This window comes from Stegostoma tigrinum, chromosome 9 (genome assembly GCF_030684315.1).
Source record: "Stegostoma tigrinum isolate sSteTig4 chromosome 9, sSteTig4.hap1, whole genome shotgun sequence".
Taxonomy (NCBI): domain Eukaryota; kingdom Metazoa; phylum Chordata; class Chondrichthyes; order Orectolobiformes; family Stegostomatidae; genus Stegostoma; species Stegostoma tigrinum.
Genome location: NC_081362.1, coordinates 55,662,486 through 55,679,803, shown reverse-complemented (window position 1 = coordinate 55,679,803; position 17,318 = coordinate 55,662,486). Strand labels below are relative to the sequence as shown.

The following is a 17,318-nucleotide window of genomic DNA, read 5'->3' as shown; positions in this document are numbered from 1 at the left end:
GTGACCATATGGAAAAGAATCACAATGTTGTAGAAAGTTTATCTGAGAGGTCTGTTCCAATACTGCCATAAGGAAATGCTTTCTGAAACATCCTGGTTTCAGTTTCAAGGAAGAACTTATTTAAAAAAGATTTTCTTCTTGGTCAGTACTCAATACATATGTTTTTCACAATTTGCCTATCTGGTTCAGCAAAGGCACAGTGTCAGTGCCTGTTGTGAGCTTTGTATTGGTGTTTAGCCATGCAGGTGGTACTGAAATGATTCACGTAGTTACAGAATATTCATGCCAAGATCTGTATTTCATAAATTAATGAAGTGCTGTGGATAGTTCATGTCAGATTTAATATTCCAAGTAGCACAGTGGCATCACAAACACTGCAGCCCCATTGCACTTGTGATGGAAGAAATAAAAGTTCTAAGGATGAGAAGCCGAATGTATGAACATAGATAGAAGAGAAGGCTAAGAGTAGATCAGATTGAAACTTTCAGAATCATGAAATGTCTGAATAGAGTAGATAGGAAAAAACAGTCCCCGGTCATAAGAGGATCGAAAACTGGGAGCCTCTTTAAAGCGTTTCGCAAATGAAGTAAACATGAAGTGAGACAAAGCTGCTTTTTGTACGGCAAATAGTTCGGGTCTGGAATGCACTGCCTGGAAATATGTTGGAGGCAGGTTCAACTGAGTAATTTAATGGGGTGAGAAACAATGTATAGAGGGGGAAATGTCAGGAATTTGGCAGCAGTCGAAATTGTCAGATAGTCGGAACAAACGTAATGGGAAAAATTACCTTCTTTTCACCCTAACAAATCTTTGATTCTGTGAAAGTTTAATCTGGTGAATAGTTTTTGAGTTGCACAATCCTGACGTGTCTTGTAATTGCTGCAGGTGAATTATTTACTACAGATCACACACAATTCACAGCTGATGAGGTAATATTCAGTAACATTTATAACTCCTTATACTCTGAAGCAGTTTGTGTCCATATGTAAAAGCAGTGAGACAACATTCATGTTTGGGCTCATAAGTGAAAAGTAACATTCTTGCTAGTCAAGTGCTGGGCTCTGACCATCCTCAGGAGATGGGGATTTAACCATCTCCCTGTGACATTAAATGGCATCTTCAGCTTCATTAATGAACTACCCCTGGACTATTCCTTTTATTCACTGGTGAGACATTGGTGTCGCTGGCTGGCCAACATTTATTGCCTGTCCCAGTTAATCTTGAAGTTGTTGCTGAGCTGCCTTTTTGAACCACTGCAGTCTGTGTGCTGTAGTTGACCCACAATGCCCATAGCAAATTCCTGGATTTTGACCCAGTGACAGTGAAGGAATGATGTATTTCAAAATCAGGATGAATACCGCTGAGATGGTGTCTAGGATATTGACTATAAAGCATGTCACAGTGAGTGTGAAAGACAGTTGCTTGACTAGCCTCTAGGTCACTTCTCAATTTGACACAAGCCCTTAGATGTTGATAAGGAGGTCAGAAGTCACCCAACACCAGGTTATAGTCCAAAAGGTTTATTTGAAATTATAAGCTTTCAGAGCAGTGCTCCTTCATCAGATGAAGTGAAGAGAAGCACACAGGCACATAATTTATAGGCAGAGAGATCAAAAGATCATATACATTGTATGAGTGGACTATATTCAGGCTGAATAATAACTGTCTGCAGGTGATCAAAAGTGTCAGATGGTGTGAGTAAAATGTCAACAGCTGAATAGCAAGTGAAAGGATGACTTATAATTTGACTAATTGAGGTGAAGAGATAATTCCAAAAATTAAAAATAAAGTGGTTGTCTCCAGCACCACCTTATTTTTAATTTTTGTAATTATCTCTCTTGCCTCTTTTAATCGGATTATAGGTCATCACTTGCTAGTCACCTGTTGACACTTCACTCAAACCATCTGACACTTTTGATCACCTGCAGAGACTTATTATTCAGCCTGAAGTCTGTCCACTCATACAATGTGTATGATCTTTTGATCTCTCTGCCTATAAATTATGTGCCTGTGTGCTTCTCTTCACTTCATCTGATGAAGGAGCAGTGCTCTAAAAGCTTATAATTTCAAATAAACCTTTTGGACTATAACCTGGTGTGTGACTTCTAACCTTGTCCACTCCAGTTCAACACCAGCACTTCCACAACATTGATAGTGAGGACTTTGCAGGATCGACATAAGTGCCCCATTCTCATTTCCAGTGCTTAAGCTGATGCTAGTTGGTCTATTTGGTTTTATTTCATTTTGACACTTCTGTAGCAGGTTGATACAACCCCATCACTAGGCAGTAGGAGTCGGGTGTAGCCTGTTAAAGACAGTAGTGAACCACATGGGTTTTTATGACAATTGATCGTTTAATGGCACCATCACTGGGACTAGCTTTCAGTTACAGAATTTTCTCAAATTATTGAATTGTACTAATTAAATTTACATTCTACCAGTTATCATTGTAGTATTTGAACCTTTGCCTCTACAGCTTTGGGATGGCCTCTGGCTTACCATTACAGTGACATTACCACACTTCCACTCTCATCTTGGCTTCCTTAAAAGAATCAGCAAAACTGTGGCATATTGATTTCAGAATAGTTAAGTGTGAGTTCATCATCTTGGACCTATCAAAGCTGGTTAACAGCATTTTCAAAACTCTGAAAGATTAAAGCAGAGGGATTTGAGTATTTATGTACAAAGACATTAATGTGCCATGGACACATTTCAAAACTTGATTTAAAATTCTAAGGAATACCTAGTCTTCACAGTTGACTGAAACTAAGATTTTGCATTTACTGTTCAAAGCACTTCGAATGGCATCAGATTAAATGGACACTCTTGTTCGAATTAGCTTCAGCTTGCATAGTTTGTGAACTGTAAGCTATTTATTGCAGACCACTTTCATTGGATCAGGAATGCAAATAGGTAGTGTATGACGTTATTCAGAAAGTTTACTTGAAGCTTTCTAAAGTGGATGAATTTCACATGAATCAATGGGTTCATTGGACCGTGTGAACAGTTGAGATTTTTTTTAGGCCTTACTCCTGTCACCAACCCTACTCGTGTCTTTCCCCTCCTTCAACTATCTACTGCACTTCATAGAATTCCTGCAGTGTGGAAGCAGGCCATTTGGCCCAACAAGTCCACACTGCCCCTTTAAAGAGCGTTCCACCCAGACCCTACCCCTGTATTTCCCATGCCTAACCCATCTAACCTAAACATCCCTGGGCACTATGGGCAGTTTAGCATGGCCAATCTACCTACTCTGCACACTTTTGGACTGTGGGCGGAAACCAGAGCACCCTGGGGAAATCCACACAGACACTGGGAGAATATGCAAACTCCACACAGACAGTCGCCTGAGGCTGGAATTGAACCCAGGTCCCTGGTGCTGTGAGGCAGCAGTGCTAACTACTGAGCCATCGTGCCACCCCTTACTTTGTCCTTTGGTACCACCCTTCCCCCTGCCTCAATCCACTGATGTCACTCCTGACCCCTTATTCTCCTAGCTTTTGTTACCTCTCTGCAACTTCTGCATCTCTTCAAGAATGCACCAGTGCTTTATTTTCTATTCAAAATATGTGTCACTTCTGATTTTAATCTTTCCCTTCCTTTTTAAGTGTCCTTGTTTGTAGTTGGGCGCTACAGCCTTTCATTCAAACTGTCCGTAGCTGGGAGATACCTTGCAAAATGGTAATCAAATCTTACCTTTAATTTTCTTCTTCCAGACTTTCCATCCTCAGAACTGCCTCTCACATGCCATGCCAAATTTTCACCATCCCCCCCAGACCTCCCCCTGATTGAAGGCAAATGGTCAGCCCTCAGCAAGGGGCTCACCTTTGTACCCTTCCACCCACACATCAACGAATACCAGTCACGTTTGGACATCGAGCAACTTTTCCGCCACCTCCGCCTCCTCTCTATCTGTCTTCTCCTCTCTCCATCTTCGATCCGCCTCCCTCTCCCTATTTATTTCAGAACCCTCTCTCCACCCGCTTTTTCTGATGAAGGGTCTAGGCCCGAAACGTCAGCTTTTGTGCTCCAAAGATGCTGCTTGGCCTGCTGTGTTCATCCAGCTCCACACTTTTTGTTATCTCGGATTCTCCAACATCTGCAGTTCCCATTATCTCTGATTCAATTTTAGGACCATTTTAGTTTTGACAACAAATCACAGTTGGACACCTGGCAGTTAGCAAGTATCTACCGATTCATGTAAAATCCATCCACATAAGAAAGATTTAAGTAAATTTTCTGAATAATGTCATATACCACTTACTAGAATTACTTATCCAATGGAAATGCTTACAGTTCACAAACTATGCAGGGTGAGGCTAATATGAACAAGAGTATCCATTTAAATTGATGTCATTTGGAGTGTTTTGAACAGTAAGTACAAATTCTTAGTTTTAAAGTCAACATCTAGTGTGCAGTTTCCAAGCACTTTGCCTAAATATAGGCATTAGTAGATGACAGTCAAGACTAGGTGTTCCTTTAGAATTTTAAATCATGTTTTGAATGTGCCCATGGCACATTAATGTCTTTGTACATGGATACTCAAATCCCTTTGGATCTCTGCTTTATTTTTCCAGAGTTTCATTTGCCCAGTGACATCTGATCAGCCACTGTTTGCTGGGACAGAGCATAAATACGAGGTATACAACTTGAATTAAAATATTATATGAGGAAAAAGCAGCCTCCTAGGAGCATGTTGCACACGCATACCTCCATTAAAACTGAAAGGGAATTAGGCCAAAGAGCGGTATTGTAGATTTGAAACCTTTTACATTTTACTTGCCACCTGATTGAAACCCATTTGTTTTTCGAGCTTAGAATTCTTTCCATTCTTCTTATTGAATCATTTCCTTTGTGCCTCATGGAACAATTTCAAGCCTTAAGAGGTATTTGTTTTCTGTGGTAAAAGATGCAAATTTAGATTGTTATATGCATGGCAAGCTACTGTTATCATCTCTCAGAAGCAGGCCAGTTAAAGGCTGTTCATTGCCTCCTGGCATCTTTTAACCAGATTTAAATTTATAACTTTCATAGGTAGCCTCATATATTTACATATTTATAAAGTAATATTGTATAGATTTCACTTCAACACCTGATCAGCACCTCAAGTTGTACAGCATTTAGGCCTCATTACTTTCTTTTTTGTATAGAAAATACATGTTGAGCAAGAAAGCTAAATTACTTGCATGGTTAATTCATAACTCTTCACACACACTCGCTGCCCTCCCCAACTCAACACTCACATTGTGAAGTAAACTATGGGACTCCTCTAGTTTTTGAGTTAGTAACTGGTGTGTTTCCGTGTGTCTGAAATTAATCATTCTAATTATAATTCTAATTTAATGTTTATGTAGCCACGGTGAATTATTTTAAAACAGTTTTTGGGGCCTAAGCTTAGAGTGAATGGATTTTGTGTACCACAGTGGGGGCTTTGTTTTGCAATCCAGGACAGTAAATAATGGAGCCTCATAGTTTGTAAGAGATTTATGGAACCTGTTATTTTTAAACACCCATAGCTTAGATGGGGAGCCTTTTGGATGTCAGATTTTACTTTGAGAGGAGCAGTCCCATGAAGTCCTTTGGATAGATGGCTGTAATTTTTTTTATTCATTCACAGAATGAGGGTGCCACTGACTAGGCCAGCATTTATTGCCCATCTGTAATTGCCCAGAGGGTAGGTATGAATCAACTACATTGCTGTGGGTCTGGAGTCAAGTTTATGTCAGACCACATAAAGGTGGCACTTTCCTTCCCTAAAGGACATGAGCGAACCAGATGCGTTTTTCCAACAATCGGCAGTGGTCGTCATTAGATTGTTAATTCTAGAATTAATTATTCTACCATCTGTTGTGGTTGGATTCGAATCCAGGTCTCCAGAATATTCCTAGGTCACTGGATTAACAGTTCAGTAATCATAGCACTAGGACATCACTGTGCTCCTGAGAAGGAAGGTTATATAGTGAACTAGGCTACCTCAGAGTGAAGAGTTAGAGTTTTTGTTAGCCTGAGAAGTGTTGGGATAAAGCTTGAAGAAATTATCTAAAGCTAGTACGTTTAAGCAAGTGAGTGATAGCTTCCTCTTGTTGCTACCTGCAGTTCTGGTCTAAAAACTGAAGTCACAAGGGACTTTAATGTACCAAGTGCTAGATGCAGGGATTGTGGTTTGAGTATTATATGAGTATAGTAGTGTTTTGAGTACTATACAAAAACATTTTTGTTTATTTCAGTTTATAATGGACAGTTTTGGGATTAGTGGGATTATACTTACACTCTGTCTTATCATTTTTCTTTTGTTAATAAACTTCTGTTTCATTGTTAAATAAATTGTACAGCTGTGAGCCTATGTTTTAGCGAGAGCACACTTCTTTAAAACCAAAACAAGCCAATATATGAGTTTGATGTCATATGGAATGACATGATGCTGGGCTTTATACATCATTGAAATATGGAACCATGTATGACACTAGTCATCAACATCAGATGATATCATATTCTGTGTGAGCCTAACAGTTGGTTAAACTAGGCTTCCTAAGCTTCCTAAAACATATTTGAAAAATCCAAATCATTTAAAGATTAAAATCTCGAGAGTATGTAATTTGTATTAACAGGTATTGCTAATTAAAATTGCATAATGCAAATGGTAACCAATTATTTTTACTAGTGTGACAGGAAGTCTGTAAAGCTTCTAAGTAATGACCTCTGAATCAATTTCTCTGAAGCTTTCACAGGCAATGGGAATGCTTCCTTCTTTTAAACAAAAAAACAGTTGCTGTATACATCAATGTTAACTGCTTTTGTCCATGAATGTATGATAAACAAATTTGTTTCAGAAGATCACGATATATTGCATTGATTGACCTTTTCTAGATCTTATGTTTACAAGAAGTTCAGAACAACCACTACAGGCAACAGTTGAAGCCAGTATTGGAATCACTGGGTAAGACCAATTGAATGTTTTACAGAAATCTTCAAGACAAATACTTTGATTTTCTGCTTAATGTCCTTCAATTTATAAGTTACAGAAGTCTAAGCCTAATAGAAAATGAGTCTAAAATGGATAGATGTTAAAAAAAACTTGTATGATTGAAGAACATTGAAAAAATGTTTTGAGTTTCTTTTGCTTTGAGAAATTCAATATTGTTACAATCCTTATAAAGACTGATAACTTTAGGAAGAATTTCCAGTGGCTGACTGGAAGAATCACACAAGATTTCGAGTTTTAAGACTTTTGCTGTAATAAATAATCCCAAAGTGCCATTAAGCAGGTAACTTATACTCTACAGAAAAAAATTCCAATTTACGTTTTAACTGACAGAAAATCCCCCTTCACAGTTATATTTTACTCTGTCCCTTGAGTGGCCATGTCATTGTCCAGGAACTAGCTCCTCAAATTTTACTTCTTTTTCCTTTTCCAAATTGATCATTTCTAATACCCAAACTGACTTCCACAGTGAGAGAAAAATTGGAAATTATGTCCTCTAGCCAAGTTAGGCAATTTTCAGTCTTATTTAAATCTTCACACAATGTCTTCTCATTCCAAGTGCAAGCTCCTGTGCACATTTTTCATGGTTACTGAACAGGCCAACATTTCTTCTGCTGAAGATGCAGAACTAATTGCACTCCTTCTTTTCTCTCCCTCTCCCCCAGGTTTTTGCAGACTGCCTTGTCTGTGAGGGTAAGGGCGACTTTACTTTTAAAACCTGTTGGTATTACAATGGCCTTCTGTGACTTGCTTCCCTGTCAAAACCCATCTCCATGTAAGTGTGAATCAAATTGGCCTTGTATCCAGCTAGAAATGCTGATGTAACTACCTTACAAACTCCCAGCTCCATTCTTTTCTTCATAAAAGATTGTATTTCTTAAAGCAATCAGCTATATATATTTGGTATTCTAAATTTAATCCAGCAGGTCCTAGTAGACAGGTGACAATTTTGTTCATGAAAATGATTTTTGTCTTTATTTATTCTGCAGGTTATCATTGTGAGTACAAAATGCGAACAGGAAACAAGAGGGACGGCTGTGCTATTTGCTTTAAACGCTCAAAATTTTCACTTATCTCAACTTGTCCAGTAGAATTCTATCGTCCTAAGATTCAAGTACTGGACAGAGACAATATAGGACTGGTACTGCTGCTGCAACCAGTTCTTTCACAATCTGCTGCTCTTCTGTGTGTGGCAAACACTCATCTCTTGTATAATCCACGACGGGGAGACATCAAGCTGGCGCAGCTTGCAATACTCTTGGCTGAGATTAACAAATTGGCATCTGATGGGAAAGGTGGATACTGGCCGATAATCCTGTGCGGAGACTTTAACGCAGTGCCTGATTCTCCATTATACAACTTCATTAGGAATGGGAAACTGATTTATGATGGACTTCCAATGGGAAAGGTACTGCCAATAATCTCAAGAAAACCATTTCAAAACTTTAACATGGGAAGATGCTTAGTGCTTGGTTGATACTTCTTAAATTAGGAAACAATGCCAATCTCTTTAATGAAATTTAAGATTCTAACGTTCTCTTGTGTTTAACCATCATGCTGTAATGGAAATATTAGACTTTATTGAAGACAAACTTTGCAATCACAAAGAAGTTTCTGACTAATGATATCCAAGGAGCTTAAATTAATATCTAATTGAAAATGTTGCCGTAATATATATATTGGATAATTTCTGATACGTTACGCAGAGGAAAAGGTTTCATGGTTTTGAGGATTAGACAGTTCTTCCTGCACAGATACTTCAAATTTATGTGTAAAATCAGGGCCATATAAAAACACACTCAAAATATGAACTTACCTGTACCATTTTTATTTGAAAGTATTGAGAAAATAACATTTTTATAAAGATAAGTGCAAACTTCCAATAAAATGAACTTCTTTCCCGCTCTCACTATCATCGAATCCCTTGTCATTGTTTTTACCTCTATGCCTTTAAATCCAAAGGATACAGAGTTGGAAGAATACCGTGGACAACTGTCTCAGCCATCTATTGCAGATTAGATTGAGTCACTTAAAATACTATTGCATTCATTTGCTAAAACTGCTCACTTTTCCAGGATGTCCTGAATGCGGAGTTAACCCCAAACTCGTTTTCTCTGCTGCAAACTACCTTCTTAAATCCCTCTCTCCTGTTCTCTCCACCCTGACCTCCAACAAGTGCAAGGAGTTCAGGGATGATTTTGTTACTAAGATCGAGATAGTCCGATCAGCTGTCTGTGCTGTCCATCTCCATCCTATTAACCTACTGGGCCAAACTTCCTTAATGCATTCTCCTGTCCTTGATCTGACCATTTTCTATAGCTTTTCTTCTGTCTCTCAACATGCCCACTCAGAGTTAATCTTGTCCTTGAGACCCGTTGTCTCTTTCTTCAAGCCTATTCCTATTAAATTGCTGATACCGTCTCATCTCCTCCTGATTTCCATGTTCCCCGATATTATAAATAGTTCTCCCTTTACAGATATTGTCATTCTCTACTTCGTCACTCACTTTGACTTTGATATTCAATGTCAGCTCAAACTTCCGCATATTAGGGTGTACTTCATTTCAGCTCAGCTAATACATAGAATGTTTTACTGATTTAGGTGAAATAAAGCTGTATGTCACGTGTACAAGCTGGCACCGGTATTCAAAAGTGCCACTTAATATTCCAAAAAAGAGCCATGATCAAAACCTCTGTTGAAATACTAGCCATTGTATCAGCATGTATTTAAAAATACGTTTGCTGTTGTCTGCCTTATTTCAGTCAGCATCATTCATTTATCTGGTCATAAAGCATTAGGACTATTTAATAGCATCTGTGCAGCCTTGCTCTTGTTGCAGATTTTATGCATCCTCTCCCCCTGTGTATTCTCTGATTATAAATCAACAACAGACTTCTCCAGTGAAATCAGAATTGGGAGGGGAAATAGTCAACAATATTTTAGAGAAATTTGTTTTGGTACACTATATAAATTGCAATATTTTATGTAGGTGTCAGGTCAGGAGCAAAGCCACAGGGGCCAGAGAGCTTTGACAAAGCCACTTTGGCCACCAAGTCTTGGAATTTCACCAGCCTGTCAATATGAAACATTGAAATGTCAGCAAATTCTAAAAGGTGCAGGTATGATTTCCAAATTTCTTCGTGCTAATGTCAAACTGCCATTTGAGATGTATGATTATAAGCCTATCGTTATTTTTGATGTTTTATGTGATGATATGCCTCTTTTAAATGGATTTCATAGGAAGTTTGGTTTAAACATTGAGTTTACAGTAGTTTAAGAAATTTGCTGCCAGTATTGGCAAATTTGTCTAACATTAGCATGGTTCTTAACTCCAGTAACATTTCCTATGTAATTTAAAGAAAAACCTTCGGACACTAAGGACAGTTATGAAGAATCAAAGGATGCCACAAGTCAGAAGAATTCTCATCTGGATGAAGAGTAAGTTAATTTAGGAATACAGAATTATTCATTGTTAAATAATTTCTTATGAAACACATTTTATTAACATTCAGTCTACTTCATGTAATATTAGCAAAGAAAGGTTGCTCTGTATTTCAGAATTTTTTAAAACTGGGTCCAGACTAGAGTTGGTTCTGCTATAATGCAATAGTTGCTTTCCTGCACAACATTGCTTTATAGAAAGTTGTGCTATGGAAATAACAGGGCCTTTGGGAAAAGCAGGGTTAGGGACAGACCACCAAAGGTTTTAAAATCTTGAAAAAAATCTGGGAGAAGCTTCCACTAAACTGCATGCAAACAGTCCTTACTGGCATCACCTCAGGCCTCCTCAATAATGCAGTTGCATTCTTGAGGCTAGAACTCTTCCAGAATTGAAGAACTCTGTCCTTATCCCCCTCAGTGCTGCAATCAGCCTCTTAAACATGTGCCTTAAATAATAAGCTTTAAAAACAGCCTGGAAGAAAGTTGCGATAGTGATAATGGGAACTGCAGATGCTGGAGAATCCAAGAGAATAAAATGTGAGGCTGGATGAACACAGCAGGCCCAGCAGCATCTCAGCTTTTGTGCTCCTGAGACGCTGCTGGGCCTGCTGTGTTCATCCAGCCTCACATTTCATTATCTTGGAAGAAAGTTGTGTTTGGGGTAGAAATAGCACTTTGGTGTTTTCAAAAAGTTCGCCCAATAGTGGGAGGATGGCTTGGTGCATTGTATAGGATGAGGAGAATCTGAAAATCAAATTTTTTTTTTTGCTGCAGTACTTTCTAAAAACATCTTCCAAAACATCAGTAATAAGATTAGAAAAAATGATGCAACCTCTTTTGCTTGACCTAAAGTAGATGCCTGGTGTGGACTTAAGGTAACCTTTCAAGGCTTGTGGGTTGGCAGAGTAGTACACAACCACAGGCTTATGCTTTAAGTCTCCACTGGCATTGGCTCCCAGCAGCATAGTCATGCAGTCCTTTGTCACCTTAAAGCCTGGAGAGTGTGCTTCATTGTTGGAAATGTAGGTTCTTGATGACATTCTCTTCCAGTATAAACCTGTCTCTGCCAAATTGAAAATTTGATCTAAACTGTAGCCTTATTCATCAATTAATTTTTTTACTATGGGAGGAAATGCCGTTGCATGCTCCTCGTTTGCACTGGCAGCTTTGTCACATAACTTTATGTTATGAAAAGCGTAGCAGTTCTTAAAACCAGCAAACCAACCACAGCTAGCACTAAAAACAGGCACATCTGTAGGATTGTCAGTTTTTTTTGTTAGGTCTTCAAAAATTGATAAGATTTTCTATTATAGTGAGAAAGGTGGTCCCAGATTGTTTTTCCATTTGATCTTCTATTCACACACATGGAAGCCACTCCATTTCCCCAAGTTCCTTTGTCCATGACCTCTCAGATTTGCTGGCACTCAGACTTGTTCCAGCTCTACAGCTTGCTTTAATCTTTTCTGCATTGTCTCTAATGGTGCAGAAAGTAGGCTCCTTTATTCCTATTACATGAACTATATTACATGTTCTCTCAATACGCTCAAAACACTTTATATTATCTCACTTCTCTTCCAGTGTTAGAGCTTTTCTTTCATGTTCACCATGCACAATTTTATCACCGGGATGCTTCTAACTAACATTCTGGTCACGTTGTCCTCGCAGTTTTGAGGGTAACATGGCAGAATTTGCAAAAAAACCCAAAAATCACAGTACTGTACCTCTCACAAAAAGCGCTTCACAACAAAGTCTGTGAAATGATCATGTGATGCTGACACAGAGACTGTATTGGCGCTAACATTGTGCATTTTCAGGACAAAGCCCGTGAAATGATCGTGCGATGTCGATGTGTACTCCCCCTGCACTAATGGAATCACATTATAGCCAACACAAGTTTGCATTTTAGAAATAGCATTCCCCTATTCGTTAGTCACGTTATAGCCAAGTCACTTTGCTGGAACATATGTTTAGTAGAACTGACTATAACTTTAAAATCAGTTTTTAGTTGTTAAAGGAGGGTCAGGTACAGTGCAAATGAGGCCTGAAGCAGACTGAACTCTTAGCTTGAGAATGTGAAGCTATGGCATTCCCAACAGCCAAGGCATCAGTACCATTACCCGAGTAGAGGTATCTATTCACAGTGTCAAACAGCATGGAAATAAGGACAGGAAGATTTAGTTTCATGGAAGTAGTGTCAAGGCGCAAGAGTTTTATTTTCTTGTACAGGTTGGGTTTCAGAGGATGTAAGGGATTTAAAGCAACTAGAAAAGGAAAGGCATCAAGAGTAGGAAAGGGGACATCTTTGAGGGAGATTCCTCGTCATTGACAAGTCTGAACTGAAGATCTCATTGATCTCTTCAAACTTTAGTAAAGGTGAATATTAAGTAAATGATGTATAGTACAACAGTTAGCAATGGGGAAAGAAGAGGTGTGCTATCTTTGCCTGGTCTGATTACAATTAATATACTTGTCTTTAATTAATCAGACAGTTGCAACCAACAATGCATTCTGTTGATTTTTGCAGGATTTCCTCTGCTATCCAACACAACTTCCGGCTAATGTCTGTGTACTCCCATTATATAGCAGGCACTGGTAAAGCTGAAGTCACCACCTGTCATTCCAGATCCGCTGTCACTGTGGATTATATTTTTTATTCAACAACAGAGCATAGTACCTCTGCAAACTCAGGTAACTGAAACCAGCAACTAATGTGTTTTTTTTTCCAGAATCTGTTACAAAACTACATGAAAAAGAAGCAATCAGATGGTCTTAATATCTGTGTTAAAATGGAAACAGAGCTGTGTTCTCTAAATTGAATTGATTTAACTTGCTTATTGCAAATCTCTTCCCAAAGCAAGGAAGCAGAAAATCAGTTAATTCTGCTGCTTAGAAGACATGGTGTGCAAGAAGTCTTTGCACTCATTTTCTTTTAATAACTGTCATGTTATTACCGCAAATTTACCAAATTAAACAGTAATATCAAGCAAGGACGTGAGAACTGAAATAGTGTAGTGGTTGTGCCCCTACCTCTGAACCAGGAGGTCCAGGTTCAAATCCCACCTTCTCTAAAAATGTGAAATATCTTCTCATCAGCCTGCTCAGAGATGTTATCTAAATCCTTATTAATCAAGAACATGTACTTTATAAAGACCACAAGATCAATGGGAACATTTATATGCAATGGTATTGTCCATACTTCCCTTTAAGAGATTCGCTTAAATATGTTTGTGATAAAACAATATTGTTTTAATGTCAATTGATGTTTGCAGAACCTTGCTTTCTTTTTTCAGATTTTTCATTATAAATCATGTTTCCACTTTTATGATGGAAACTGCCAACGATTCAGTCTAGGTACCTTTTGTAAACAATTTGGAGTATGGCATTTAATAGAAGAGTATTACAGAGTAACATGAATCTGTATAGCACTTTTGATTTGAAAGATATCACAAAACATGTGGAATTAAACAAAAATGAGCACTAACCAGAGTTAGGAGAAGAGCCTAGTTAAGCAGAAATATTCTTTTTTGAAGAGGTGGGGAAAATGCTAAGCAGGAGGGATTTGAGGAAGAATTAGGAGAGTTTAGACCCAAAGCAGCTTAAGATATAGTTCCCAAATAGTGGAACAAGGTGAAGGGGCAAAGTCAGTATAATAGAGAGTTTGGGGTGGAGGAATTTTAGGCAAAGTTAGGACGGAGCAGGAAACTGAATTGGTAAAAGATAAAAGTCTATGCTAGTAGCTGTGATGCCCACTTTGGTGTCTTCATTCCTTAACCAGGGCTGGATGTCAAACATTTTGATCACAGGTAGTCAATCTTATGTGGAGCTGGGGGAACACAGCAGGTCAGGCAGCATCAGAGGAACAGGAAAGTTGATGTTTTGGGTCAGGACCTTTCATCCTGAAATATTGACTTTCCTAAAAGTCCTGACCCAAGACATCAACTTTCCTGCTCCTCTGATGCTGCCTGACCTGCTGTGTTCCTCCAGCTCCACACTGTATTGATTCCTACTTCAAGCATCAGCAGCTCTTGCTGTCTCCTGAACACAGGTAGTCTTCAGGGCCAGGATAAAGCTAGGGAAATGGAGCTTTCATCGGTGTTATTGTTACCTTTTTTTATCCTCATTTAGTAACAATTGTCTTTGTTTGGCGAGGAGTAGTAACTGTTGCAGCAGCAGTTACATAAAGTCTCGTGCTGCAAGAAAATACTAAATAAATTCAGTTTTAAAAGGATACCAACTTCTAACAAAGGTGAGCTCAGTGGGGACATGAGGGTGTTCAGAAAATAACTATTTAAAGGCACTGAGGGAGAGAATCTCAGAAGTTTAGTGGGCATGACACATAGGGATCAAAATTCTGAAAATATTGATCTGCCAACATAAGATACAAGCATTGTCATTATTATGACCCACTGGGCTAGCTTACTATAATTGGAGCCCTGCTATTTCCAAAATTGTAGCAAATGTTAAAATTTTTTAGGGTACATACAGTACTCCAATTCACCTGATTCCCAGTCTACAGTTAATAGATAGTGTGGACCAGGTTCCTGTACCAAACAAGAATTAATATTTAATAAAAGTAATTAGACCATGGTTACAAATGAACCAATGGTAACCATTCGCACGTAACATGACTAACTAAAACTCTAAACCTCTCAAACTCTATCATCCCCTCCCATTCCACACACGAACCCTATTCGTCGAGGTAGAGAACAAGCAGAAAGTCAGTTCAGTAGCCTGTGCTTCCTGATTCTGATGGTAAGACAGTCCCCTGCAGTGAGGCAGGCTGTTGGTGTTCAGTCATCTTTAGAAGCTTCCACTGATTTCTAAGAAGTACGGACTGATGATTCACTTGGAAATGTCTCTAATTTATCAATTTATAACTCTCAGCTCAGTGCAACTACTGCAAGAAAATTAACTGGGTTTACTTACTACAGAAAACAGGCAGCCTGTACTGGGGAGAGCAGTGGCAAACTTTGTCATGTGCTTCAATAATTTGATTGCAGTTTCAACCTGCTCAGTTACAATAAGTCAGCTTCACTTGTAAAGAACTTCTCAGGCCCCTGATCCTCTACACACTGCAGGAACTCACAGCTGGAAAAAACAGCCCATAATATGTATTGTATTCCTTACTGTGAAATTATGCAACTATCCTGATAAATTCTTGTTTTCTAAGATACAGTTCTTTCTCCTTACGAAGACACAAAAAGAAGGTCCTTATGTCAAAAATGTGGGGATCGAGTGGAATGAGGTTACTTGTGTACCTAGGGCAGGTGGCTAATGCCACCATTGGCCTAAAAATTGAAACACTGCTATATCATTGCAGTGACAGATTGGAAACCCACCAGAGCTGCAAGGCCCTTTTACTAAAAAAAAATGTGCAAACCTTCACTCTGGAGAAGAAACCTAGCTCAGAAGGAAGCGGGTGTTAAAAACTTGCAGCATTTAAAAGTTACTGTCATGATCCAAAAGTAATACTGAAATATAATTTTAATCTAGCACCTTCTGATCTTGGTATAGAAAGCTGTTAATGGTTGATTGTACATTGAAATTTCCAATCACTAATTCATGTTTTAAATTTTGCAGTACCAAGTGTTCTGGAAAAAGCATCTCTTCTTGTTAACACAAACTTCTACATTTTTAGTTGTTGCAAAATTGCTAAACCAGTAGTCCCTGATGCCACTGATTTTTGAGGTGTCCAAGTGCAGCACAGATGCTTCTCCTAGCATCTCAAAAATAATGTTTTTCCTACCTTCTTAAGGTTTAACTCTAGGCTGGACAGAGAAGATGTGTAATATTCCCGTCTCCCATCTCTTCATCTACAACACTTGAGTATTTAAACCTTAATTAACCAAATAAAATTATCTCTGACCATAAAAATAATTCTGGCAGCTCAGTTGAGCCATCAGACAAATTGTAGACCAGTAAGATGGGCACCGTAATTAAAAATCAGTCTCATTTGACTTCCTGACAATAAAATGGCATTGAGTTTTCAGAATAAGTTTTTCCTTGTCCGCATTCTCCCTTTCTTGGATATCACAGAGACCATGACTTTTGCTGTCAATAAAGGAAGGAATGTTGGCAGACCTGCCATATTGCCAGAATTTCAATCAAAAATTTTCATGGGGATTTTCTTTTTCAGATGTCCAGTGCAGTTTTGAAAATTATGTGCTTTATATCATTCAGTTTTATGATTCTCTTTTAGTATTGCCTTTATCTGGAAATATCCCTGGAAATCTAAAAGGCTGTAATATCATTTTATTATTTCTATAGGAGGAGCTCCCCATGTTGGTTCCTTGCAGCTTCTTGGAAAACTTGCACTACTTACTGAACAAGATCTATGGACTGTAAATAGATTGCCCAATGAAAACAATTCGTCTGATCACCTGCCTTTGTTAGCAAAATTCAGACATAAACTTTGATACGATCAAAGCTGCTTGATGATTCCTTCCTTCTGCACCTGTTCACTATCTGATCCAAAATTATACATTGTGGGGTAGAAGAAAAATTGTGTATCATTTTTCACTTTTGATAAACTTCTGTCTGAAAGCTGGAAATAATAAGTCTATTTTTTACCTTTTATAAACACTTGTGTAATAATACTGTAAAATTTTGCGGTTGTTGAATACAAAATTCAATAATTCAACATGTTAGAGGGATGCCTTTCATTGTGCCTAAAAGATGGGAAAAGTTATTTGGGAAGAGCAAAGAAAGAGTTTCTTGGTTTGAAACTAGGCAGAGAGCAAGGGTGAAAGGAAAATACCAAAGACACGGGATCCAGCTGGCAAATGGGATGTAGGGCAAAGACTTTTACAGGTTGAGGCTAAAAGCGGGATTTTTGTGGAACTATGCAGAATGAAACTTGGGAACAACTGGTGGAGGGAGGGGAGATGTATTCAAT

General features: G+C 38.4%; 1 protein-coding gene across 8 annotated transcripts in view; it reads left to right on the top strand.

Moving 5' to 3' along the window:
* The window catches only part of angel2 (angel homolog 2 (Drosophila)), a 42,601-nt gene extending 25,621 nt beyond the window's left edge, over positions 1–16,980 (top strand). For all 8 annotated transcript variants that reach the window (XM_059648569.1, XM_059648570.1, XM_059648565.1 and 5 more), the window contains 6 exons: positions 6,868–6,937; positions 7,972–8,390; positions 9,972–10,101; positions 10,342–10,420; positions 12,948–13,111; positions 16,691–16,980. In XM_059648569.1, coding sequence (XP_059504552.1) covers positions 6,868–6,937; positions 7,972–8,390; positions 9,972–10,101; positions 10,342–10,420; positions 12,948–13,111; positions 16,691–16,839 — 1,011 coding nt within the window. In that variant the 3' untranslated portion in view covers positions 16,840–16,980. The remainder of the gene's footprint in view (positions 1–6,867; positions 6,938–7,971; positions 8,391–9,971; positions 10,102–10,341; positions 10,421–12,947; positions 13,112–16,690) is intronic.
* The last annotated feature ends 338 nt before the right edge of the window (positions 16,981–17,318 follow it).